We start from the raw sequence: 24,509 nt of genomic DNA, 5'->3' as shown, positions 1-24,509 counted from the left end.
ACAATTTGCGTGTTTTTCTTACTTATCCCATTTTTCCCCCGTCTGTTATTCCTACACTTTTACACACAAACAGGTGGTGTGACAGTCCCGCCGTATTTGGATTGCATTCTATCAGACTTAAGATATCCTGCTTAAAATAATTTCAATTACATTCTCAATTTTTACATTTTTTTACTTTAAGTGTGAAAAAGGAGCTGAAAATGATTGCAGAGATACGCCAGAAAAGAAGAAGTCTGCAAGACTCGAAGATACTCTAGCAACGGCTCTGGATATGCTAAATAATTGTTATTTATTTATTTATTTTTTTTTTTTTAAATTGATTTATATTCATAAAATGCATCATGTTCACAGCTTGTTAAATATAGTATACTTTTTTTTAAATATTAAAAAATATATCAATTCGTTATATGATATCTCCAGACTTTTACAAACTCCAAATTTGTAGCTAAGAATGAATTTGGTAGCCAGACATTGCAGCCACGAAGCATTTCGCTCTGTTTAGTTGGCAAACAGCAATTCAACTCCAACAGCTTCCAGACAGTTGGCAAATAGAAATGGTAAAGCATGGCAAGCAAAAGGAAAAACTATTTCCCTTTTCGTCAAAGGAGCAGAGCCAAAACATCATCATTATAAAGCCGAGCAACTGAATTTATGACACATGTCTGAGAACATACAAAACTGCGAAATATCATTTGGATATTTTTTTTGTTTGGTGTGTGTGTGTGTGTGTTTTTTTGGGTGCCGGTGGGCGTGGCTTGTGTTCTGCTGCTCCTTTGTTTATGCAGCAATTTATGACATGCAAAGCAGAAGCAAACACATGACAAGGACAATGGGCAAACATGAACGACCCCCATAATACGCCAAGCAAATATTTATGCGGCTGCCCACCTCTGGCCCACTCTCGCCTCTCCCCCTCTCTTTGAATCACTATCTATCTCTGTCTTGCACTGTTTGTCCCCCTCTCAGGCTGCCAAGTGTGTGGACTATTAATATTTTTATTGGGTTCAACAATTTCCAAACGCTTCGTTCTTGTTTTTGTTTAATTAGTTACAGCACAGATAGACACACACACACACAAGCTCTCACTCACACATACACACATGTTGATTATGACAAGCGCATTAATTGCTTTTTATTATTTGCTTATTTATCTTTGATCAAACAATATTTTTATTGTGCAAAAGGCACTGGAAATCGATTAAGTTGCTCAATGGAAAGGGCGCTTCGTATAAAAAATAAATGAAAGTCGATAATCAAAATATCGAAAATCATTCAATGAAACATGTAATCAGTTTATATCATAAAACTTGTATATTCTCTTATAAAAAATTATAATAATAATTGTATTATTATAAATGATGTTTAAATCCCCTAACAGTATTCGTTGAACTCTGCTGCTCGTAGCTCCCAAAATTTGTTAACCTATCAGCCAGGGAGGAGAACTTTTACCATAATTTGGCAATTATTATGCCACTTTTGCTGAGCCGCTGCCATTTACAGAAAAAACGGGGGGCAGAGGCAGACAAAAACCACTTTGATAAAGAAAATGTTCCCAACAATCAAAGGGCAAACAAAAGCGGGACGAAGCCTTCTATGGGATGGTGCAAAGCTTAAGAACCCACGAAAAAAGACGCGAAGAGAAATCAAAATGTGCGGAGCGCGGGTTTTAAATGTTAATTCTCGTGGAGGGTGTGGAAAGGGAAAGGGAGAGGGGGGAGGAAGCTGACTGAGCTTGGGAAAAGTGTTTTGTTTGTTGTTTAGCCTTTGCATAAGAAATTGTGTTGTTCAATTGTTTTTTTCCCTCTCTCTCTCTCTTTTTTTGGGAATGTTTTCGTTTCGTGGAGTTGCGAAAAAGGTGAAGACGAGCCAACTGCTAAAATTGTGTTTACCTTGCCTTTTGTTTGCTTTACATTTTTGTAAGTAGCCGAGCAGACGGGCATTAAAATAACACAATAAACTAAAAAGAAATTGAGTCTGGATGAATCTAGGGGTATGCCTTGGCAAGTACTCGAAGCGAACTAAATGCTGTGCAGTCAGGCCTAAAGTCTAAGCACTTTGAAGATACACTTGACCCCTGCTCCGTGACCTTAGTCATGCGCTTGATTGATTGCACAAACGAAACGAAATACCTGAAAGCTGAACAGGTGAGCAGGCGAGTGGGTGAGTGGATGAGTGGGTGCACCTGCACCAGAAGGTATGCTACAAATTTAGTTGCCAACGAAAATTTCCAATCAGAGATCAACTCGACATCAACTCAAAGTCAAGTTTTCTCTTCTCTGTTTTTTTTTTTTTTTTTTCTTGTTTTGAGTTAGTTTGTAATTGTAACAAATGAACCAAGTGCTTGGGCAGTTATTTTGCTTGGCTTTTTCAAGTTGTCTGACGGCTGATTCAATACGCTTCACTGGGCTGTCGAGTGCCAGCCGTATTACTGTGTGGATTATTTACAATTTAATTGCAATTTACTTACGTTTCTTCCATGAATCTCATTTGGCATTTGCATAAATCCAAAACATTTTGATTGCGTTTGCCAAATATCATTTTGCATATGATTTATAATTTTGGCAAATTTTAATGCGGCATAAATTACATTATTTATTATTGCAATTTATTTGTTTTCTATACATATGGATATGTATATATGTATATAGTATATTTGTTTATTCCCAATATATTATGCATTTATTTTTGTATTTATTTATTTTTTCTTGTTTGTTGTCTCGTCAATGTGTATTAATTATTAATTATAAATAATTGTAATCATACTATTTTCTTCTTTACTGCTTGTCATTTTTATTTTAGCCAAATGTGCATTATTTGTTTGGCCTTTATTAATATTTTGCTTTTTATTTAGCTATTTTTTAGTTTAGTTTGTTAGATTGTTGCTTTATTTTTTTTTTATTTATTTTTTTTATCTAAATCAATATTCTTTGTTGAGCTAATTGGGTAAATTTATATGAAAGCGATTATTAATAAAAAATATGTATTATTCAACTTTTTAATTGGCTTAAATGTACATTTTTTTTATTGTGTATTTTATATTGAATATTAAAATGTTATTTATGCAATTTACTTCTTTTTGATGTCATGTAGTGATTTGGCATGTCAAATTTTTTGCATATATATTTTGTATCAAGTGATAAATAAATTATTATCTTAATTATTTCATCTAAATTTATATGCTTTATATTTTTATATTGATAAATTTATTTTATATTTACATATTTACGTTATATTTTTATATATAAAAATTTTTTTTTTTTTAGAATATGACTTTCCTCACTTTTCAATCCAATTATTTTCTCAATTTCAGCCCAACCTCAATTTGCTTCAACTACAAGTGAATTTTGCTTCAATTTTGGATTGGACTTGCTGTGAGACCCATCCATTTGGCTTCCCTTGCACGTAGCACACATTACACGCACCTCACAGCGCCTACACCTGCCACGCCTCCTCCCCATAGCCTTCGCCATGTGCAGCCGCGCATATAATTTGCAATTTACATTTTCAACTTTATTTTATAGGCAAATTTTTAATTTGGTAAAAAAAACCGTTGGAATAAAACAATTTTTAAACACATTTCCAAAAAAAAGAAGAAAAAAATCCAAATGAAAACCTTTCAAATGATATGAAAGAATTAAACAATTGAAATGCAATGTAGAGCGAGACAGAAAACGAGGGTCAGCCCTTTAGGCCTGTCCAACTGTCCGGTTGGTCAACTGTCTGTCTGTCTGGTCAACGAGCCGGGTTCAGGTTACGAGCGGTTGGGACACGTGCATTTGGTCACTGGCTCTGCTTCAGCAGCGCTCATTAAAGGAATTTCCGCTGTGGTCATCGAACCATGAATTAAAATGTGCACACAAAATGTTACCCAACCTCGATTCCTCCCTCTCTCTCTCTCCCTCTCTCTCACTCTCCAGCCCTAGAGGATGTGCCACAGCAATTGAAAAAATTGTTTGGCTCACAGGCTGAGGCACGTCAATCGAACGAGTGGCGAGTGGAAAACAGGTGGCATTTGATATAACTTTTGTTGCCTTTAAGGGTGGCTAGAGCAGCAGTAAAATATATTTTGAATATGTTACGTGGAAAGTAAACAGTAGAACTATTAAATATGCAGATAGAACTTATGAAGCAGCTGGCTGAATAGTAGAGTTAGAGTCTTCTCAAGTCATACTAAAGACTATAAGTATTTTATTCTATATGTAAAACTCCGTCTCTTCTCTTGCAATAGATTTTGTAAAATTTATATAAATTCATTTTTAGTCATAAGCGTGAGAGTGAGAGTGAGTATGAGAAGAATTTCTAATGCATTTGTTTTCTAGAACTAATAGACATTACCTTGGGCAAGTTTTGTCTCATGTTGGGTTACTAAATAAGTAATTAAAAGTGTTTGCCCTCCACCATTTGTCATAAGTATTTATAATTCTTCAGGCTAAATCACTCATTAGATTCGATTTGTGTTTTTCCAGTCGCATGTAGAATGTGTACCTTGATTTATGGCTGAATATTGCTAATAAACAGCTACAGAGACAACATATGCTCATCGTTTATGACAACACATGCAGTACAGCTCAACTTTTCAGTTCAGTTGTGTATAACAAGCTATATCTTCTTCTCGATATATGCTGCTGCTTGAATTTACTTTTGCGATATATATGTATATATATAGGAAACTTTATATATATATATATATTGCCAGGCATGACACATTTTTTGCATGAATTATAAGCAAAGCAGAAAAAAAAAAAAAACTAAATATCGTTGCGCGCTATTTTTAAAATTGGTCTCGGCTATGATATAATTTTTGCCGATTTGCTTAGCCGGCGATTTATATATCTGTACATATATATAAAACATATATACACATATGTATCTACTGTACATTATATATATGTATATATCTATAAACATTTTATTTTCATTTTCGCTTTTCGCGCACAAAAAATATTTTCAAAATTTGCTCATTTTTATTATTTTATTTTTACTTTTTTGTTTTTCTTGTGTTTGATTTACTTTTGGCTGTGACATAAATTTCTATGTTGAAATTTTTTCTAAAAACTTTTCAATATATTGTGAGTTATTACAAAAACACATAAGGTCAGCTTTTATACATAGTCGAGCCCTTGAATAACTGCTAAATATATATTTTATTTATAAATTTTAAAAAATATATATTTATATTTTTAATTTATTTTTATTTATATTTAAGTGTAATTCATATTTTAAAATATTTTTTTTTTATTTCAGTTTTTTTTTCGCTTTTCATATTAAATGAAAATGTAATTAATAATAATTATTAATTATAATAATTAGTAAGCATATAAAATTTTGTAAATTTATTTTATACATTCAAATTACATATTATTTGTTTTGGTTACTTGATATATATTAGTTTATTTTATTTCATTTATAATATTTTCAGCATTATTTATTTCAATTTAATTTATTAATCATATTTTTATTTCTGGAATATTATTTATTTTGTAATTTTGTTGGTTTATTTATATTCTTTGACCATTTTCTTTAGCTTACTTTCACATAGCTTTCGCATGGATCTCTGTGCATAACTCTTTCTTTCTTTAGATTTATTTATTTTTTTTATTTAATATATATTTTCACACGCGCGCTGATTACTGGCAATTGTTGTTGTTTGCTGCTGCTGTTTGGTATTGGCCAGGCCAAAATGACAACAACGTCAGCTGCAATTCAATTCAATTCGATTCGATTCGAGTTGGTTTCTCGGTTCGTAAGACGAGGAACGCGCGCGTATGCTAAGGGCAATCCGTCCACGTACTCGACGCACGACGTTCAAAATGAAACTGAAATCCACTTGATGGCTGCACGGGCAGCTAAAGCCAAAGCCAAAGAGCCGAAGCAGCGACGCGTCGCAGCAACAGCAACAGCAACAGCAGCAGCAACAGCGACGCCGACAGCAACAGCAGCAGCAGCAGCAGCAACAACGAAAAGCCACCCCTAACATGGCCAACGCGCGAAATGTTGCCGGCTGCGTTGGCGTCTTACAGCTGACATTGACGTTGGCGTTAACGTTAACGTTACGCCAGCAGCGCTGCCCGCGTCTCGCGTGTTGGTCAAGTGTTCGAGCGCCGCGCCGCGGCCACTGAGAGCAGAGACGCAACGCCGGCCACATGTTTCCCGTCTTGTGTAGACTTTTTTCTCCCGTTGTTGCTCATTCGTGTTGCTCTAGCTGCTGCTCTTGTTGTTGCTGCAAATACATTTTGACTTTGGCATCTGCGGCCGAGCATTTCCTTTTGGCCGAATTTTCGATTTGTTTTTCTTGTTAGCTCTGTTGTTTTATCTTTGCGCGGTTTTCATTTGCGCATAATTTGATTACTTGATCTCTCGCTTTTATTATGGAAATACGTTTTGCTTTTATAAATAAACATATATATACATATATATTAGACCTAGTTAAATTTAGTCAATCTATTCGCTAAGTCGGTTGGCCACCTTTTTGAATGTTTTTCAGACTGAACGACCTAGAAGACTGTATTGACGGCGGCTCATTCCTATCCTTTATTATAAATTATAGTCTCTCTCTTCTATGGCACTCCAATGCGCAAGAATTAGGGACACGCAGCACTCTCCTCTTTTTTACGATCACCTCTGCTTTGTCTATACCCCAAATCGTGAAAACTTTGCTCATTCTGATTCAGATATATTCTACGCATTCATTACAATCTTCTTAATTTCACTCAAGATCATAAATCGATAAGAGGTATTACTACAGCATGTTTTTGCTTCATATCTAATTGATAATTGGTGTATAAATCAGGCTTTGCTTTTTTAATAATACAGTTTAAGTCGAATGAACTTAGTATTTCAAATCAGTTGCTTTTTGAAAAAACATTAAATAGTACAGCTAAAATTATCAAAGCAAGCAAATTATCACAATGAATCGAACCTTTTCTTTAGCAGAAGTTTACAGCAAGGTAGGTGGGTAGATAATTATGGATAAACGGTCCTAACTCACTTACACTCACTCAGGTGAGTTGTTTCAGCGTGATGACTGTGAAGCATGGGGATCGTTGCAAATTTGTAAGCGCGGCAGATAATTGCAAACATATCATGAATCTATTTAGATACTACAAGATCATGTATTGCGCTCTGGAAGTCAATGACAGAAGCTCGGAGCTGATTATTATTGTCCTCTACGCTGTGATGGTTTTCGTCCTGCTTCTGTGGACCTTGGTACTGATGGAGAAGTTGTAAGAATCTCAACTCAAAAGCTCTAATCGATTTTATTCCTCTAATGTTTATTTGTCTCTACTTTCTAAGCTTCTCCCAGATTATAAAGATCCTTACCATCAAGCTGAACTTAAATGAATATTTAGCTGGCATCACTTTGGTTGTGTTCTGCAACGCAACACCTGAACTCTTGACGAATCTGATGCCCGTTCGAAGTCTGTCACCGGTCTATTCGATAACCTTGAGTAGCGGGATAACCGTCCTTTCGTTGTCCGGCGGTATTATTTGCTATCTGAGATCGTTTCAGATTAACAACGCGTGCGCAATACGCGATATCCTTTTTCTAGTCTTGTGCAGCGAGTTGGTGCTATACTTTATATTAACAGATGGACGTACTAGTATATGGGAAGCTGCCGGTAATCTAAATATATTTGTCCAGGATTTTTTCTTATAGTACTTATAATTTATCTTACAGTTCTGATAACATTGTTTTTAATATATGTGATCATTAATGTAATCGATCTAAAGCTGTCACGTCTTTACATGGAGAGTAAGTCGCCGAATAGTGACTAGTTAGTGAACGCTTGACGTTAATTTCCAAAAATTCCCACAGAAGTGAAACGAAAGATTGCCGAAATGAAAACCAGAGATTTGACAATCAGTGATCACGAGGAGCTGAGTAACCTTGAGTTAGAATTCTCTACCTTAGAGATACACAATATGATGGGGCTGCACAACTATCGGCATACCTATTACTACGATAATATGATTCGGAAGAGTTCTTTGCGCAGGTCAACGATTCGTCGGTCTACGCTTGGACTTGGACGTGTCTCCAAGCCAATTCCACAAGAGAAAGGCATTGACTTGAACAGCACACTCAATATACTCCATAATCCGGACAATCCCAAGAACATGTTCATCTTCAGCGAATTCATTGAGGCGCTGTGGCCCGTCGATAGAGAGCAATGGCGTCTGAAAGGCTGGTGCGGACGTGGCATACTCTTATTACTCGCCCCTTTATATCTCCTCAGCGTTATCATAATACCAAACCCGGACTATACGGCCGATAAGCATGGCTGGAGCAAGTTGCTCAACTGCATTCAAATAATAATCTGTCCGTTTATTAGTACGTTACTTATTCGTGGTAAGTTTTCTTCTCTCTCCTTCTCACTGAACTCGCCTTTACTGCCTCATTTACATTTCTGTTCTGTATATCTACGTATACATATATTTCTCTACTCTTTGTTTCATTCTCGTTTTTCTTATTACAGCTCTTCATCTAAAGGACTATGATGAGTACTCCATGAAGTTTGAGTTTAGCTATGCCCTATACTCGCTTGCGATTACTGTACCGTTAGCAATTGCTGTGCTCATTCACTCTCGCACCGATAAGCCGCCCGCTTATCATATCGTAATACCCATAATAGGAAAGATATCTATTTTCATTAACTAACTAATATATTGCAGATCTTTGCAATACTTGGCTTCATCATAACAGTTCTTATTTCGTCCATCTGTTTCACCGAGATGGAGGTGCTAATTGCAATAATTGGCCTGTCCTTTGACCTGTCGGAGGACTATGTATCGATCAGCATACGCGTGCTTGCCGCATCTCTGAGCGATATAATTGTGAATACGTCGCTCGCTAAACAGGGCTACGAGCGAATGGCATTTGCTGCAACTATATCACATCCCATCTTAGGTAGATGTCCAATATAATAATCTGCATTTATATATTATACCCATCTATGTTGTTTCAGAATTGACATTGGGCATGGGCTTGGTCTGTTTCGTGAATGCTCATACTCAGGAAGAGGGCGCAGTCAACTGGCTGATCGGCATACATGGCTATATAACTCTCGTGTTCTATTTAATTTTAGCAATTTCGTACCTGGGCTGGGGCTTGATCTACAACTTCTTCACTCGTCGTTCGATGGGAATATACTCGTTTATCATATATGCTTTGTTCTGTTTCTATATTATTCTAGCTGAATTAGAAGTCATCTACGATATATCTTTTCTATCGCCATATATCGAGCCACAATAAAAATAATTTATATTAAAAAGAACAGATGTATATATTTATTCCAAAGGCCTGAGCGTAAATATATTTTTGCTGGATGCAGTGATACGAAACATTTACCTCATTCAACAAGGTGGAATGGCCTTTTCCGTATTAGTTATATTACAACTCAACGGCTCAACCGATTTTTATGTATTTGGTAATGGACTTTAGTTTTTAGTCAAGTAGTTTGCTATGTCGATTAGTGCCAAACGTCCTTCGGTCTGTTACATATCTCTTAAGAAAATCTTAGCTCATATGTTGTATTTGATTTTTTTATATACCAGATACCAGCTCCAGAGCTCCATATGCCAGTGCACACATACATGCTGATTCCTGTAGTCTAGCATATTAGCACTAAGCTGTTGACAGAGGTAGAGTCAGATGTGCATGTTAATATTAGGCGGGCTCTAATAGATTGTTCCTTCTGGAGTTTTCTTCCTTGCTTTACTTCGATCACCTTAAATGGAGACCCAATAAGAAGCTAAGTGGCCGTCTGTTAAAAATCTAACCCTGATCAGTTATTAGCCTACTCCGAATGTACATCATTTCTACCTCTATTTAATTTATGTTCACAAACCAGGCCTTGCTTTTCCCTTAACACAGTTTTAGTCAAATGAAGTTAGTATTTCAACTCACTTGCTTATTGGAGAGACATTTAATAGTACAGTAAAAAAAAAATTACAGAAAATATGGAAACTTTCATAATGAACCGAACTTTTTCTTTGGCAGAAGTTTACAGCAAGGTGAGTTGAGAATTATGGAGTCGCAGACTATCATAAACAAGCTTCACTCAATCACACTTACTACTCAGGTGAGCTGTTTCAGCGTGATGACTGTGAAGCATGTGGATCGTTGCAAATATGTAACTGCCGCAGAGGACTGCAAACATGCCATGAATCTCTTAAGATATTACAGGATCATGTACTGCGCAATGAAAGTCGATGACAGAAGCTCGGAGATGCTTGTCATTGTCATCTACGCTACAGTAGTATTCTTCCTCATACTGTGGGTCATTATACTGGAGAAGTAGTGAGTGGCCCAACTCAAAAGCTCTTAACGGTTTTATTCCTCGAATGAAAGGTTCTTTTCTTTCTAAGCTTCACTCATATAGTCAAGATTATTACCATCAAGTTGAATTTAAATGAATATTTAGCTGGCATCACTTTGGTTGCCTTCTGCAACGCAGCGCCCGAGCTGTTGACCAATCTCATGCCCATTCGCAGCCTGTCACCGGTCTATTCTATAAACATGAGCAGCGGTGTATCCATTCTTTTGTTGTCTAGCGGTACCATTTGCTATCTAAGATCGTTTCAGATTAACAACGCGTGCGCAATACGCGATATTCTCTTTCTAATCTTTAGCAGCGAGTTACTGATTTACTGTATAATTTCAGACGGATTCACGACCTTTACGGAATCTTGCGGTAATCTACATAATGACATATTCCTTGATCTCTTCTTATTTTACATAATAATTAACCTTGCAGTTCTTGTATCAATGTTCTTTGTATATGTAATCATTAATGTAATCGATCTGAAACTGTCACGTCTTTACATGGAGAGTAAGTCGCCGAGTAGTCAGTGAACGCTTGACGTTAATTTGCAAAAATTTTCCACAGAAGTGAAACAAAAGATTGCCGAAATGAAAACCAGAGATTTGACAATCAGTGATCATGAGGAACTGAGTGACCTTGAGTTAACATTGTCTGCCCTAGAGATACACAATATGATGGGACTGCACAACTATAGGGATACCTATTACTACGATAATATGATTCGGAAGAGCTCTTTGCGCAGGTCTACCATTCGTCGGTCTACGCTTGGACTTGGACGAGTCTCCAGGGTGATTCCACAAGAAAGAAATATTGATAAGGCTAGCACACGCAACATACTCCATAATCCGGACAATCCCAAGAACATGTTCATCTTCAGCGAATTCCGTGAGGCGCTGTGGCCCGTCGATAGAGAGCAATGGCGTCTGAAAGGCTGGTGCGGACGTGGCATACTCTTATTACTCGCCCCTTTATATCTCCTCAGCGTTATCATAATACCAAACCCGGACTATACGGCCGATAAGCATGGCTGGAGCAAGTTGCTCAACTGCATTCAAATAATAATCAGTCCGTTTATTTGTACGTTACTTATTCATGGTAAGTTCATTTGTATATACCCTAGATATCTGTATCTTGTATCTGGTAACCTTCCTTCTCCCTTTTACTCACTGAACTTTACTTTCCTGCCTCTATTACCTTCATGTTTTCTATATTTATGGTAACATATATTTCTCTACTTTTCGTTTCTTTCTCGTTTCTAATTATAGCTCTTTTTCTAAAGTCCTATGATGATTACGCAATGAAATTCGACTTTACCTATGCCCTATATTCGTTAGGAATTACTGTGCCTTTGGCAATTGCTGTGTTTCTTCACTCTCGCACCGATAAGCCGCCTGCTTATCATTTCGTAAGACCCATAACTTGTGATGCCTCTATTTGTATTACTTTTCTAATTTATTTCAGATCTTTGCTGTAATTGGCTTCAGTACTACACTCATCATTATGATGCTCTGTGTTTGCGAGGTGGGGGTGCTGTTCGCAATCATTGGCCTGTCCTTTAACCTGTCGGAGGACTATGTAGCGATCAGCATTCAGGTGCTTGCGACGACCGTGGGCGATGTAATTGTGAATTCATCGCTCGCCAAACAGGGTTACGAGCGAATGGCATTTGCTGCGACTTTTGCTCATCCCATTTTAGGTATGACTTCATGGTAATACATATATATTTTAAGTTTCAAACGCGGTATATAAATTTAGAATTGACATTGGGCATGGGTGTGATCTGCTTACTGAATGAACATGTTCGAGTGAAGGGTACAGCCAACTGGATGGTCGGCATGCACGGCTTTATAATACACGTCTTCTATATGATTGCCGTATTTTCGTACCTGGCCTGGGGCTTGATCTACAACTTCTTCACGCGTCGCTCGATCGGAATATACTCATATATCATATATGCTTTGTTCTGTCTCTATGTTTTTCTAGCTGAATTTGAATTTATCTACGATATTACATATTTATCTTCATTCATTGAGCCAAAATAAAAATTTTCAAAATTTAACGAAACCATATGTATATTTTTATATTGTATTTGCTTTAAATTTAAATTCATAATTCCAATTATTCTTGACAAATGTACAGTAGAATGATGTATCAGTAAATGCTGTGGTATCAGATTCTTTCTGGTTGCAATATCTATATGAGAAGGATCTCAAACACTTACCACGTATTCAACGAGGTGGATCGGCCTGGTCTACATATGCTAACAAATCGTTATATAATCTATATATCTGACGTAATAAATACAATACTGGATCAAAAATGTGGGGATTTTTGAACTCGATAAGGCATCAAAATTAATAGCAATAAATACAAGTATAATATTTTAAATTGCTTTAATATGTTGAGGTTGACGTGAAGTTTTTTACGTTCAACAGTACTACTAATAATATTTATATATTATTTGCATATCTAATATATATGTATGTATATATAGCTACATCGTAAGTTGAGTATTTTTCCTTCTAGATTCGACAATTTATTTACACGCAAAACAAACAAAATTTACTCAATGAAAAGAAAAAACAAATTGGATCGTCCCTGTGTATGTACACGATTTACAGATGGGATCTACATGTGGCCATAATTTACGGCCACCCAAAGACATAGAGGGAATGGAATACGAATTTCAAGTTCAGCCAAAATATGTGTATCTGAACAGTATATTAAAAGCAGTGCGGCGGAATATATATGTGGGTCAGAGAACAGAACAAACAAACATTAATTAGCTAAAATGTCTGGAAAGCGACCAAAAAACAAAACTAAATAATATTCAAAGATCTTGCAGTTCAATACAGCGAGAGAGTGCGAGAGCCTGAGCAAGCGGGGTAAGAGGAAGAGAGTTAATCGCATGGCATTTATTTTTGGCGCTTGACAAAGGACAAAAAGAGACAAGAGAACAGCAAAGAGCACAGAAATAACAACAACAATAAAGAGGTCTGGCTGGCCGGCAGCCAAAGCAAACGTGCGCACGTAGATAAAAGTAGATACTCTCCATAAAACTCTACACAGCTGTGAGCAAGAGAGAGAGAGAGAGAGAGAGGGAGAGAGCGAGCGGGCGTCAGCGCCAGAGAGCGCGTCGCTGCTGGCGTCAGCAGCAGCAGGCGAATGAGCGTAGCAAAACAAAAAGCCAACAAACGGCAGCAGCACGACTCGGCGTCTTCTTATATTACAAATGCTGGCAACAAAAAAAAAGGCGGCAGCGGCAGCGGCGTCTGACACCTGTGCGTGTGTGCTAGCCCCTTCACCTGCCACGCTGCCCTTGCTTATCGACTCGTTTATTAATGAGACATACGGCCACTGCTGCTGCTGCTGCTGCTGCTGCCGTTGCTGCTGCCACGCGCGCTCTTACGCAGTTGCACGCAGGTGTTTACCAGGTAGCTACAATAACAAGAGGTTTCTGCTCTCAGGTATCGACAGCACTGCGATCTGCACCAGCCCCTCGTTGGCTAATTGAGTGTGTGGCTGCCTCTTATATTATTGAAGTGTGTGTGCGTGTGCTTTGCCTTATTGTTTTTTTTTTTTTCCTCTTCTCTGGCTGGCTCTCGGGATAATCCCCCGCGCTTTAGTTTGGCAGCCGTCCATGCAAAGCAGATGCTGGGCGACTCTGAGTTCAATATGCTGCCAATGTGGGCACAGCTGTCTTCACTTTGTTTTTATCTCCCTGCCTGGTGTATTATAATGTCACCATAAATTCTGGGCACAGACAGAACTGTCTCAGAGTGGATTCAATTGCTGTGGAACATAAGCTGTACGTAAGTGTGTGGAATCTGTGCATTGAGCGCTGCTGCTGCAGAGCCAGAGCGAGTGCGAGAGCGAGCCTTTCAATGCTTGTAAGCGCTAATGCCATTGGCTGCAGCACTGACGATCCCGTTAGGCCGCTCTTGAGTGTGTGTGAGAGCATGCTGAAGCTATTGTTTGTGGAACCTGTGATTACGCTAGTTGAATGGCTTAAGCATGAGAGAAATACGCTTGGAATATGGAAGGGACTTCTTAAATAAAATCCACATATTTGAAATAGATAAGGTATTATATTATGCTATTAAACCAGGAAAGGGTTTCTACAATAAGAATTCCCGCAATCTAGCAGTAAAGTAAAACCACGCCAAAAATGAAACTCAAAATGGAAATAGTTTCTCAACTGGGATCATTCCAGTTACTTAAAACGTACTTAGCCTTTTAGGCAGCTAATTCAATTGCCACAAAAGTGGGAATTTAACTTTTAATCTTTTTGTTTTACCTTTTTTTTTTTTGCTTTTATTTTGTTAGGTGAGAGGAACTTGCCAAAAGCCAACGAAAATGCCGTGAAAATTAACGAAAACTGAAACCTTGAGGCAGTCCAGCCACTCCCACCCACCCACGCACCCACCTGCCAAGCAGAAATGCCAAGAGAGTGCGAATTGATGGCAAAGCATGAGCCTGGGGTAGGGTTAGCACTAGTCCTGGATAAGGTCTTGGTGCCCCAATGTGAATTGCTGTGTGTGTGTGTGTGTGTGTGTGTGTTTGCGATATGTCTGCCAAGTTGTCGGAGGTTGTCGAGCGAACTGTTGGCAATGTTCGCGCTTCGTTAGCTTTAATTTCAGTAATTTGCAGCGACGATTTGGCCCAAAAGGCGGCCAGACTACGTTAAAACAAAAGTGTAGCAAAAAACGTCGCGACATTTTCACGAATCAAGACGCACAGCAGAAACGTAAAGCAAAGGAAAATCAAGGCCTTATATTGAGACTTGGATTGTGCAAGAAGATACCCAGGAGTTATTTCTGAAGAGAGTTGTGATTCTTCTCATGAGAGGAATGAAAAGAATTTTTATATTTTATGAATTTTATATAAATATTTTATATAGAGATTATAATATGATTATAAGCTTTATTTATTATTATATTTATTGCCTTATTCTAGATATATTTTAAATATATGTATATTTAATGTACAAATACTATTTGCTTAGTCTGTCACAAGTTTATTCTCAATTCCAGAGGACTCTTTCCCTTTATGGCTACAGGGTAGGTTGCACCCAAAAGGACGTCACCCACAAGGCAACTGGGAAAACTTTCGCTCTCGCCTAGGTAAACTGAGACGTTTCTTGAGCAGGCGGCTACCCTCACTCCTGCCTCCCCCTTACACCCCCTCAGTCGTCCTGCCAATAATGCCGCACAATGCCCACCTGCGCTGCACACCTCTTGCTAAATATTTAATGACCAATGGAGTCGAGACGAAGTCGCAGTTAAATTCCGAATTCGCAGCGAGTTGAAGTGGAAGTTGGGAGTTTTGTGAGCGAACGGAGCCGTGCGCTGTAATTGCAAAATGTTTTGCAATGGAATTTTATTTACATTTTCCATGAGCTGCACAAGAAGACGTCTAGTGGGCTCCTTAAACTCCTCCCTCTCTCTCTCTCTCGCCCTCTCTATCACCGTCTCTCTTTCACTGTTTTGGGCCGAATTCCAATGCGATTTTCATTCGTTTCATTTGAAAGCTTTTCATTTCGCGTTTTGTTTCCTTTTCTGCACTCGCCTCGTCTCCCTCCGTAATGAAGTGTACGAATTTGCTAAAAAGCTGGATTTCCGTTTCCCTGTCTTCCTCTTCCTGCGCGCGCGCCTGTATGTGTGTGTGTGTGTGTATGTGTGCGAGTATATATGAGATTCTTAACGAGTTTAGGTTCGCATGTATTGCTCGAGCAACTCCGTCTAAAGGCTTACCAAATGTTGTCTGAGAAATTGTGCAAAACGAGGAATCTCAGCGCACGGGCTGCCTAGCGGAGCCAAAAAATAAAAATGAAAGGAGTATCTGCTTTCCTTTTGTTGCTAATGATGGCTGTAGACAGAGCGAGCCAGAGAAGTGGATGAAGAAATATGTATGTATGTAATACGAACCTAATCGAGTCATCGTCGAGCATAAGAACTTATATAAATCAAATAATGTTGAAGCTTGAAAGGTAAACAGCTTCTGCTCTTGATTCTTAAATTGATGTAAGGCACTGATGAGCTACAGCAGGAAGTTGTAAAGAGAAACAGATGGATCATATGATATATATGTATGTGTATATGTACAGTTTATACTGACTATCGACAGTGTTCAGCAATAGACTCTAATGCGGTAACTATCAAAGTCTATTCTTCTATTCTACTTGAATTGTTATGTTACTCTTCTACTAATACTCTTATATGTACTTTAAAATAATATGAGAGATGAGTACTTGATCATTAGAGTATTAGAGTATTTTTTATTAGAGTAGAAAAGTAATAGACATATACTTATACTCTAATACACTAATACTAATATAACGAATTACTCAAACACTCCACAACTCTAATACTCTTTTCCTCGCATTATCTTATATTTCTCTATGCTCACAATCTTATACACATACTCATTTACTCTGATACTATTTTAGTTCTCATATACTCTATAACCTACTGTAACTCACACTCTTCTACTCTATAATTCATTTTCGGGGTATTCCCCTGCGATTCTCACTTATTGTTTATTCAGGTTCATTTTGCGAACTTCTGAGGGCAGTGAGGCTATTTACTGTGTTCTCTCTTTTTTAAGTCCAGCTGAACGTATATATTTCTGCTGCAGTTAAATAACATCTAATCAAAGTCGTGCTAGATATTTGCCTTAGTTGTTCAATGCAAATAACAGCAACTGCGACGGCCATGTCATGGAATCCTTTTGTTGCATATGCCCCATTCGTTCCAGTTCGCCTCCTTCGTCCTTTAGCTGCCTCCCCTCACACAATTGGTTACTCTTCAATCTAAGCCAATTGTTCCATGGCTAGCAATTGTTCGGCTCTAACCAGAACAGATGTCAGACAGGGACATGGCCAAAGAGAAGGGGCGAGCGGAAGAGGGACTGGGCTAAAGAAGGACATGGCCACTGGCGGTTGACATGATGACGTGTGTAATGAGCAAACAAATACGCGCGATGCAGCTAGAGAGAAAAAAGTAGAATAAAGCAACAACAATAGCAACAACAACGACAACGACAACAAAAAGCGCAAATACAAATAAATAATAAAACAAATAGCAGCTACAATAACAATGCCCGTCTGACATATCCTGCAGCAACGAAATAACAACAAGAAGCAGGGAAAAATCACTAATGAATCCGGCAAATGTTTTTAGCTTGCAACTCCACGTTGCAGTTGCATGCGGAATGAATGGAAAATGAAATTGTTGCCAGTTCCCAGTTGTAAAAACAGAAAGCAAAAAGCAGAAAGTCGATGCAGCTGATGAATTGACTAATGCCCTTTCACAACTTATTTCATATTATATTTAAGGATTTTATGATGATATAGCAAATTAATATGGGACCGTCTTTTCATTTAAACACAGAAATATAACTACAGCAAATATTTTGTATATAGATAGACCACAAGCTGCTGAGAAGGTGTATTAATATTATAGAGAAAGTTTCTTAGCTTCACTTTGTTGATAAATATCGTAATGTAGAAATATCGTTCGGAATGTAGAAGAGACTCCGTAAAATAAAACAAAAATCAATAAAATAATTACAGATGAAATTCCTTTTGATTTTACAGTTCAGATTTTTAATTGAATGCATATACCCTTAGCCCTTTCTGTGCAGGGTATAATGAATGGAGTTACCAGACAACAGAACCGGAAAAAATACTGCACTCTTTAATCCCTAATGTCAGTTCACGTTCAATGGAGTCGAGCTTGAGCTACTCCTCGCCTGCGCTGCCCTCTGCCTTCTGCCTCTGCCCCCTGCCCCCTGCCTCCAGCATCTCATCCCATTTATGTTGTTGTTATTTTGTGGTCGCTACGCTGTGCCATTTCTTTGGCCAACTCTTCGGCGACCTTTTCATATTATTTTCAATTTTCTTTTTTCCCGGGATCTACACATTGCAACGGATGCGCCACGTCCGGCGCTTGTAACCGGAATAATAGCAACGGCAACAGCAACAACGAATTCCCCTGTTGTGTGTTTTTTTTTTTTTTATTGTCATTATTTTTATTTAATTAAAAACCAAAAAACAATGCAATGCGCCTCTACTAACTTGGCAAATAACTGTAAATGCATATATACTATATGTACATATATTAATATTTCTCTTAAAATTTGTCCTTAATTTGTTTTTAAAATTGAATTCTTTTTTATTTTTCGTCATTTTGTATGCAAATTTGTGAAACACTCTCTCTTTTTCTATTTCTCTCTCTCTCTCTCTCTCTCTCTCTCTCTCTCTCTCTTTCTCCCTCTTACTCGCTATTCCTTGGCTGCCTTATTTAAATGTAAAAAGGATTAAAGTTTATTGCGGTCGGGCGGGGGCGCGCTGGGCGTGGGCGTGGTTGTGGTTGAAGTACGCTCCTTATGCCATTCGGAAGTTGAAGTAATTGTTGGAATTGCACATTTGTGTGTTTTAATTGTTGAAATTATGCAGAGGCCTAAAACGAAGAGGGTGGACCGAAAAGTTTTTCCAAAAAAGGGGAGCTACCCTTGCCTGCCTGCCTGGTGGAAACGACCAACGTGCGCTTGTTGTTTTTATGAGTTTTCACGCAAGTGGGCGGCATGCCAAGTGGGGGCGTGGCCCTTGAAGCGCTGGCAATAAGCAGCATTGTTGGTTTTAAGTTTCGGCTCCTTCATTTCATTCTTATTTTTAGTCAGCCAAAAAAGTTTGTTTCATTTTGATGAAGCAGCAGGCAAAAGAAATAAAAAATATTAAAAAAATATAGACGAGAGACATACAAAAATGTGTTGAATATGAAGCAGTCAAATTGTGTGAGAAACAAAGGGTTTAGCCAACACCTGACATAGAAGACTGCAGCTGCTTGCTATATTAGCTGACTGACCAAAGCTGCATGCTGCAGCACTCAAAAGCTGATTGCTATGCAAGAGCCATTGCTTCTTCGAGAAGTATATTAAATCTAGTTTTTAATTAAAAAAAAAAAAAATACCTTTGGCATCATAGAACGTCAGCTTACCTGAAATTAAAGAATAGAAATATTAATTAGTTAAATTTATTTATTAAAATATATTTTAAATATTCTACACATAATCTTTCACATTTATTATGAAAACTAGAGCAGCGCTGACCTTTTGCTTTGGTACTGAAGGTCAAAAAGTAGCTTAAATAGACTTGAGACTCTACATCTCTCTTTCATAGCGCTCCACAAATAGATGTCTGCCCCGAAGGTACATCAGGCGCAATCAAAGCGAGGTACATGAAAGATTTATGTGATGCTAAGAAAAGAGCAAGGGACTGCAAATAGTATACTGGGGTAAGTCCCTAGTACCAGCTACTATTTGTGAGTGTGTCTTCGCTATGAGCAGCTTTAATGCTCTCAAAGCCGATGCCAATGGGCTTCATTGCTTTTTATTTTATTTCATTTTATTCAGTGGATCCCATGTTCTTTTGAGTGGGAGCTCTCTCTGGCAACGCGCGCTCTGACCATAAGCTGACCAAATTCGAGCCGCGGGCTAGTTTTCAGTTGAATACATTAAAAATTCGTAAAAGAAATAAAGCTTCACGCAGGACAGAGCTCATTAAATGCACCCACGAACCGGGCATACTTATGTTACTGGGCGTGGCATGGCCAAAGGGGGGCAGGGACTGAGGGTTTTCCTACGAACATAAATCAAAATGCGCGCGTCTGTGAACTTAAAAAGCACGTGCGCCATAAGGAAGTGGTTGGAGTATGAAGTATAGAGGGAGATAAACTCAATGTGGGGACTAACGGCTGAGTCTGATATAATTAAGCATCATAACTCGAGGGATATTTGTGTGGATGCTCGGGAATGGGGATGAGCCAGGAAATGAGCAAAAGCTGCTGCGACGAGCACGAAAGTTAATCAAAACTTGTTGTTGTTGCTGTTGTTGCTGCTGTTGTTGTTGGTCCGTGTTGCTGTTGCTTCACTGTACGGCAAATAAAGTTTTATGTAGTGCAAAAACGTTATAAACTTTCCACAAAACAAAAGCAACTCGAAAGGTAGCGAACAAAGAAATTCACAAAAAATGAAACACACACACAAAACAAAATGACGAAACAAAAGAAAAACATTCAATAATATTATGAAAATTTGTTGGGTGAGCAGTGAGATACCCTCTATATGAATAAAGAGTATAGAGTAAAGGAATGAACGGTGGGCAGAGAGAGAAAGAGAGAGAGAGTGAGAGAGAGGAGATAAGACGCGAAAAGAAGACAGAAGAAGAAGAAAATGTAAAAAAGAGAGAGACTGAAAAAGAAATAAGAAAACGGATAAATCAACAGCCAGAAGGGGTAGATATGAACAAGAGAACCATTAAATTGAAATTTTTTTTTTTTAATCCACAGCCTAAAGTCTCCTAATTTCAGTGCACTCATAGAACAGAATCAAAACTCCACAACTACAGGGTATTCAAACAGCCGGCAATGCGAGCCTATCTGAAAGCCTGTAATGTATTCCTGTTGAGATTTTGCTGAAGCGTATGATTCTCATTTGAAATTTGAAGTGGAGCATAGGAAACATGCACATTAATTTAAAGCTTAATATATAATAAACGTAATTGCAGACGACGTCAGTCTACGAGCTGGACAATGGATGTAACGGGCATAGCTTGACAGCCAGAGAATGAAAGAGGGCGGGAGAGGGAGAGAGAGAGAGAGAGGGGGAGCGAAAGTGCTGCAGGCTAAGCCAAATTGGTTGCTTGAATGGTTGACAACATGTCCTCGGCATCGTCAACGTCGACTCCTGTTTGATGTAGTCGCAGACATTCCGGACGCAGACGACGCGCCGGGACACGGCCCGTTCGTTCGTGGGTTCGAGCCGGGGTTTCCCTTTTGCCTCGTGCACCTTCCGTTGACAAGCAAAAGGAAAGTTTTTGGTGAAAAGGGATCCGAATGCCCGCCGGCCGCTAAAAATACAGACAAAAGAAAACCGAACTGTCAGAATGCGCAGGGCGGACAGGAAGGCAGGAGGGCGTCAGGCCTGAAGGGTATGAGGGGTAGACGGAGGTCAGGTGTTTCTTTGGGGGCGCTTAAGAAAACGAAAAGGAAAACATGATGCAAATGTTATTGTATTGTTTTTGAAGTTGGAAGACGTCAGCCGAGGGAGCAGCACACAAACAAAAGGTAAAAGTTCAAGCTGTTGTCGGGGGAGGCACAAATTTTGGCACGTTCGCCCCATTTTGATGGGCGTGGCAGCAACGGTCAGCGCAATGCGTTATAATGAGCCGGCTTTTGTTTTAGGCCAACTAATAGGCTAATTATATACGTATTGACGGGCAGTTGAGTCATAAGAAGGGTTGCCAGAGGTGTTGTGGGTGCACAAAAGGGTTGTGCAGGTGAGTCTCATCAGGTGGCGAAAATGTGAGAGTGGTAGAAAAAATATATATTGTATTGTATCTGTTATTCGTAATTTTAACTGATGTAAAACAATTACGACGTGTTTTAGCGGTAAGCCTAGCTATTTTTAGCGGTAAGACGAGCCCTGAAGAAAGAACACCCATTCATTCTATCTAATTTAAATAAGCATTGTTGTCATTTACATAAAATCTAATTAGTAGCTATCGCAACAGGAGTCGTCTCTTCCTCACACACACACACACACACTCACACGCAATTACAATCGCATCAGCACACAGAGAAAAAAACATAGCATATTTAGCAGGGCCTGCACTCAGCGCTCTGTCTCTCTCTCTCTCTCTCTCTCTCTCTCACACACACACACACCCACGCTTGCTGTGCTGTCATATCATGTGCACATCACATCAATTTGCAAAAAGAAATGAAATGGCAAGTGGCAGCCACTTAAGCCACATATCGCAGCGAGAGTAGCTGAAAGGGGAGTAAAACAGAGGCGAGCAGAAGGCAGCAGGAGGCGGCAGGAGGCAGCAGGAGGAGGCTGGCAGGCAGGGCAAAAGGCAGTCAAGTGTGTTTGCTTGTTTAAGCGAAACTCAGAGCGAATCTGAATGAGTACGTGCGTTACGCTGCCTGTCAATTGCAGTTGTTCGAGCAGTGCCTAACACGCCCACGCCCACAATTGACGCCCTGCCCTCGCACCTTTCAATCGGCAGCCGTACGCAAATCAATTTGTGCGCGATTTCTGTGATATTTTCTTTTTACTTTTTGCTTTGGCCAACAAATCGAGAAATATCCCATTGGCAGGACAAACTGAAGGTTTTTTCTACTAGCTGGCAGCTGCTCCAGCTCCTGCTCCGGCTCCTACGGCTGCTGCTGCTGCTGCTGCTGCTGGGCGTCGACTGTTTACCGCTTAATGATGTTTGTCGGCTGTCGAACGCGCGCGTAAATTGGAATACGTGCTACCCACACACCCGTACCCCAGCTCTCTCCCTTTCTCTCTCTCCCTCTCCCACTCTCGCTGTTTCTGCTCTGCATGTCCTGGCATGCAAATTTAAATGTATGTAAATCGTATGCTTCGCGCAACGCCTACGTCTCTGGCGCTCCATTTGCATACAAGAGCTCTACATGTGTTAAAGTCCGCCCGGAAACACATTGCCTCACACTCTCTTTCACTCTCCCACTCTCTTACTCCCCCACTCTTTCCCCCTTCCGCTCTGTCTTGCTGAGTCTGTCTCTTAATCCTTTTTGCGCGCATTAAAAGCTTGGCCCGAAAAAATTGCTCGTAGACCTCGTCGCATTGGATTTCTCTGTAAAGCATTATACAAATTTTATGCGTGTCTTTCTCTTATGAGCCAGCCGCCCCCTCGACCCGCCTCTCGCCTACTACAACTCATTTATCCGTTGTACGGTCTAGCTGTATTATTTTTGGTTGCCATGCCTGCGGTTTCCTTTTTTTGTGCTTTCTTCCTTTCTTGTTGTTGTTGTTGTTGTTGTTGTTGCTGTTGTTGTTGTTGTTCTCTGCTCAACGCTTGACTGACAGCCAGACATCAAAATCAGCTTAGGGAATTTTCGCTTAATAGAAAATTTACAATGTTGTCCTGGCCATGTTGAGCGTCCTTGATATCCTCTGGCTGGCGTTTGAATTTAATTACGACCTCAGCCCGGCGGCGGCTTAAAGCGTGTAATTAGTGCGACATATAATTGAAAAGCACTCAAATGATATGGCCAGAGCCAGAGCATGTCCTGCATGATGTCCTGCCTGGACGCATGTCCTGTCTGCGCCGCATTACCTGTGTAGTCGCATTTGAAAGGGCAGCGCTTCAAATAAAAAATTAAATAAAGATTATCTTACAAAAAATAAGAAATCGAATGAGTTTATTTTAAAAACTTAATTGGAAAACACACAGCTCGAGCTGAACGAAGCGAAATGTTATTAAAGTTAATTGATCAAATTAAATGAGTGAAGGAATTTAATTAGACTTCATAAGCAGACAGACAAAAGCGAGATTGCAAATGTAATAATAAATAAATGCATATGTATATGAATTAATTAATATTCATATATAGAATGAATAAGCCTTGAATTGATTGAGCCGGCTTTAAGTTCTGTTGAGCCGAACAGCTGTTGGCTGTCATATTGATGGCAGCCCTACCTGATTCCATTTTCTACACATTTCAATTCAATTGCTTGCTCCATTTCTGTGGCAAATGCATTTTCGATTCAATAAACTCAGCCCAGCACACACAATTTTTGGTCACAAAAGCAGCAGCAGCTGCAGCAAAAATTAATTTCACTTGAAAGAATAATAAGAAGAAGAAGAAGAAGGAGAAGATGACGAAGAAACCAGAAGGATACGAAGAATGAAAAGGAGAGAGAAGGAGATGAAGAGTGCCGAGAGCTGTTTCAATAAATCGCTGTCCAAGCCAAGGGCCAGCCTTGCAATTTCTTAAAGGCCCTGTCCGAAATGCAGCTCCTTTGCGCTGCGCATTAATATCTATATACATTTTTCATCTCTTGCAATGTGGACAATGCAAACAAGTAGGACATTGTCACAGAGCGAGTGATAGACTATAAAATACCCTCTAGAATTGTCAGAGGAAGCTAAAGGGATTTTTGCTGAAAATTCTATTGAAAAGAAGTTGAGCTATCAAAAATAAAATATAATTATTAAATGATAATTTTATAAAATAAATAAAACGACATTATTAAATAAATTGTACTTCAAAATAAATTATTATTTTTTTTTAAATTTATTTTTTTTTTATTTTTTTATTTTAATTTTTTATTTTATTTTATTTTATTTTTTTTAAAGCTTACTGAAAGATAATA

The 24,509-nt window shown here is 38.7% G+C and overlaps 3 protein-coding genes across 17 annotated transcripts in view; 2 read left to right on the top strand and 1 right to left on the bottom strand.

Annotated features, from left to right (window-relative positions):
• Positions 1–24,509, bottom strand: part of nrm (neuromusculin) — a 228,656-nt gene that overhangs the window by 84,732 nt on the left and 119,415 nt on the right. For 2 of the 13 annotated variants that reach the window (XM_089468664.1, XM_089468652.1), the window contains exon 1: positions 5,530–5,837. The exons of 5 other annotated variants lie outside the window; for them this stretch is intronic. The gene's annotated coding sequence lies outside the window, so the exon portion shown is untranslated. Of the gene's footprint in view, positions 1–2,467; positions 2,936–4,335; positions 5,242–5,529; positions 5,840–24,509 lie in introns of those variants that run through there. 6 more of the 13 variants (XM_089468658.1, XM_089468659.1, XM_089468661.1 and 3 more) reach the window with 6 other exon arrangements.
• LOC149269206 (mitochondrial sodium/calcium exchanger protein-like) lies at positions 6,761–9,272 on the top strand. Of its 3 annotated transcripts, none has more exons than XM_089468666.1 (8): positions 6,761–6,947; positions 7,003–7,223; positions 7,294–7,619; positions 7,679–7,753; positions 7,817–8,347; positions 8,475–8,614; positions 8,671–8,905; positions 8,964–9,272. In XM_089468666.1, exons 1-8 carry the CDS (start codon positions 6,909–6,911, stop codon positions 9,248–9,250), a joined length of 1,854 nt encoding a protein of 617 aa, XP_089324792.1. In that variant the 5' UTR covers positions 6,761–6,908; the 3' UTR covers positions 9,251–9,272. The 3 variants fall into 3 exon arrangements, with proteins under 3 accessions (XP_089324792.1, XP_089324793.1, XP_089324794.1); XM_089468667.1 differs by having other exon boundaries at positions 6,769–6,947; positions 7,098–7,223; XM_089468668.1 differs by having other exon boundaries at positions 6,865–7,002; positions 7,098–7,223.
• Positions 9,834–12,387, top strand: LOC149269205 (mitochondrial sodium/calcium exchanger protein-like). Its single transcript, XM_089468665.1, has 8 exons — positions 9,834–10,011; positions 10,080–10,297; positions 10,366–10,691; positions 10,755–10,829; positions 10,887–11,417; positions 11,588–11,727; positions 11,784–12,018; positions 12,078–12,387. Exons 1-8 carry the CDS (start codon positions 9,958–9,960, stop codon positions 12,362–12,364), a joined length of 1,866 nt encoding a protein of 621 aa, XP_089324791.1. The 5' UTR covers positions 9,834–9,957; the 3' UTR covers positions 12,365–12,387.

This window comes from Drosophila arizonae, chromosome 4 (genome assembly GCF_054131065.1).
Source record: "Drosophila arizonae isolate 15081-1271.41 chromosome 4, UAZ_ARI_1.0, whole genome shotgun sequence".
Taxonomy (NCBI): Eukaryota; Metazoa; Arthropoda; class Insecta; order Diptera; family Drosophilidae; genus Drosophila; species Drosophila arizonae.
This window is presented reverse-complemented; position numbering and strand designations above follow the sequence as displayed.

What these genes read in the sequence shown, in the direction of transcription:
- LOC149269206 (XM_089468666.1), top strand. Translation starts at nt 6,909, where the DNA reads ATGAATCGAACCTTTTCTTTAGCAGAAGTTTACAGCAAG. An exon ending in GTCACGTCTTTACATGGAGA is followed by an intron (nt 7,754 to 7,816) that starts GTAAGTCGCCGA and finishes AAATTCCCACAG; the next exon opens with AAGTGAAACGAAAGATTGCC. An exon ending in TATATCACATCCCATCTTAG is followed by an intron (nt 8,906 to 8,963) that starts GTAGATGTCCAA and finishes ATGTTGTTTCAG; the next exon opens with AATTGACATTGGGCATGGGC.
- LOC149269205 (XM_089468665.1), top strand. Translation starts at nt 9,958, where the DNA reads ATGGAAACTTTCATAATGAACCGAACTTTTTCTTTGGCAGAAGTTTAC. An exon ending in GACCTTTACGGAATCTTGCG is followed by an intron (nt 10,692 to 10,754) that starts GTAATCTACATA and finishes TTAACCTTGCAG; the next exon opens with TTCTTGTATCAATGTTCTTT. An exon ending in TTTTGCTCATCCCATTTTAG is followed by an intron (nt 12,019 to 12,077) that starts GTATGACTTCAT and finishes ATATAAATTTAG; the next exon opens with AATTGACATTGGGCATGGGT.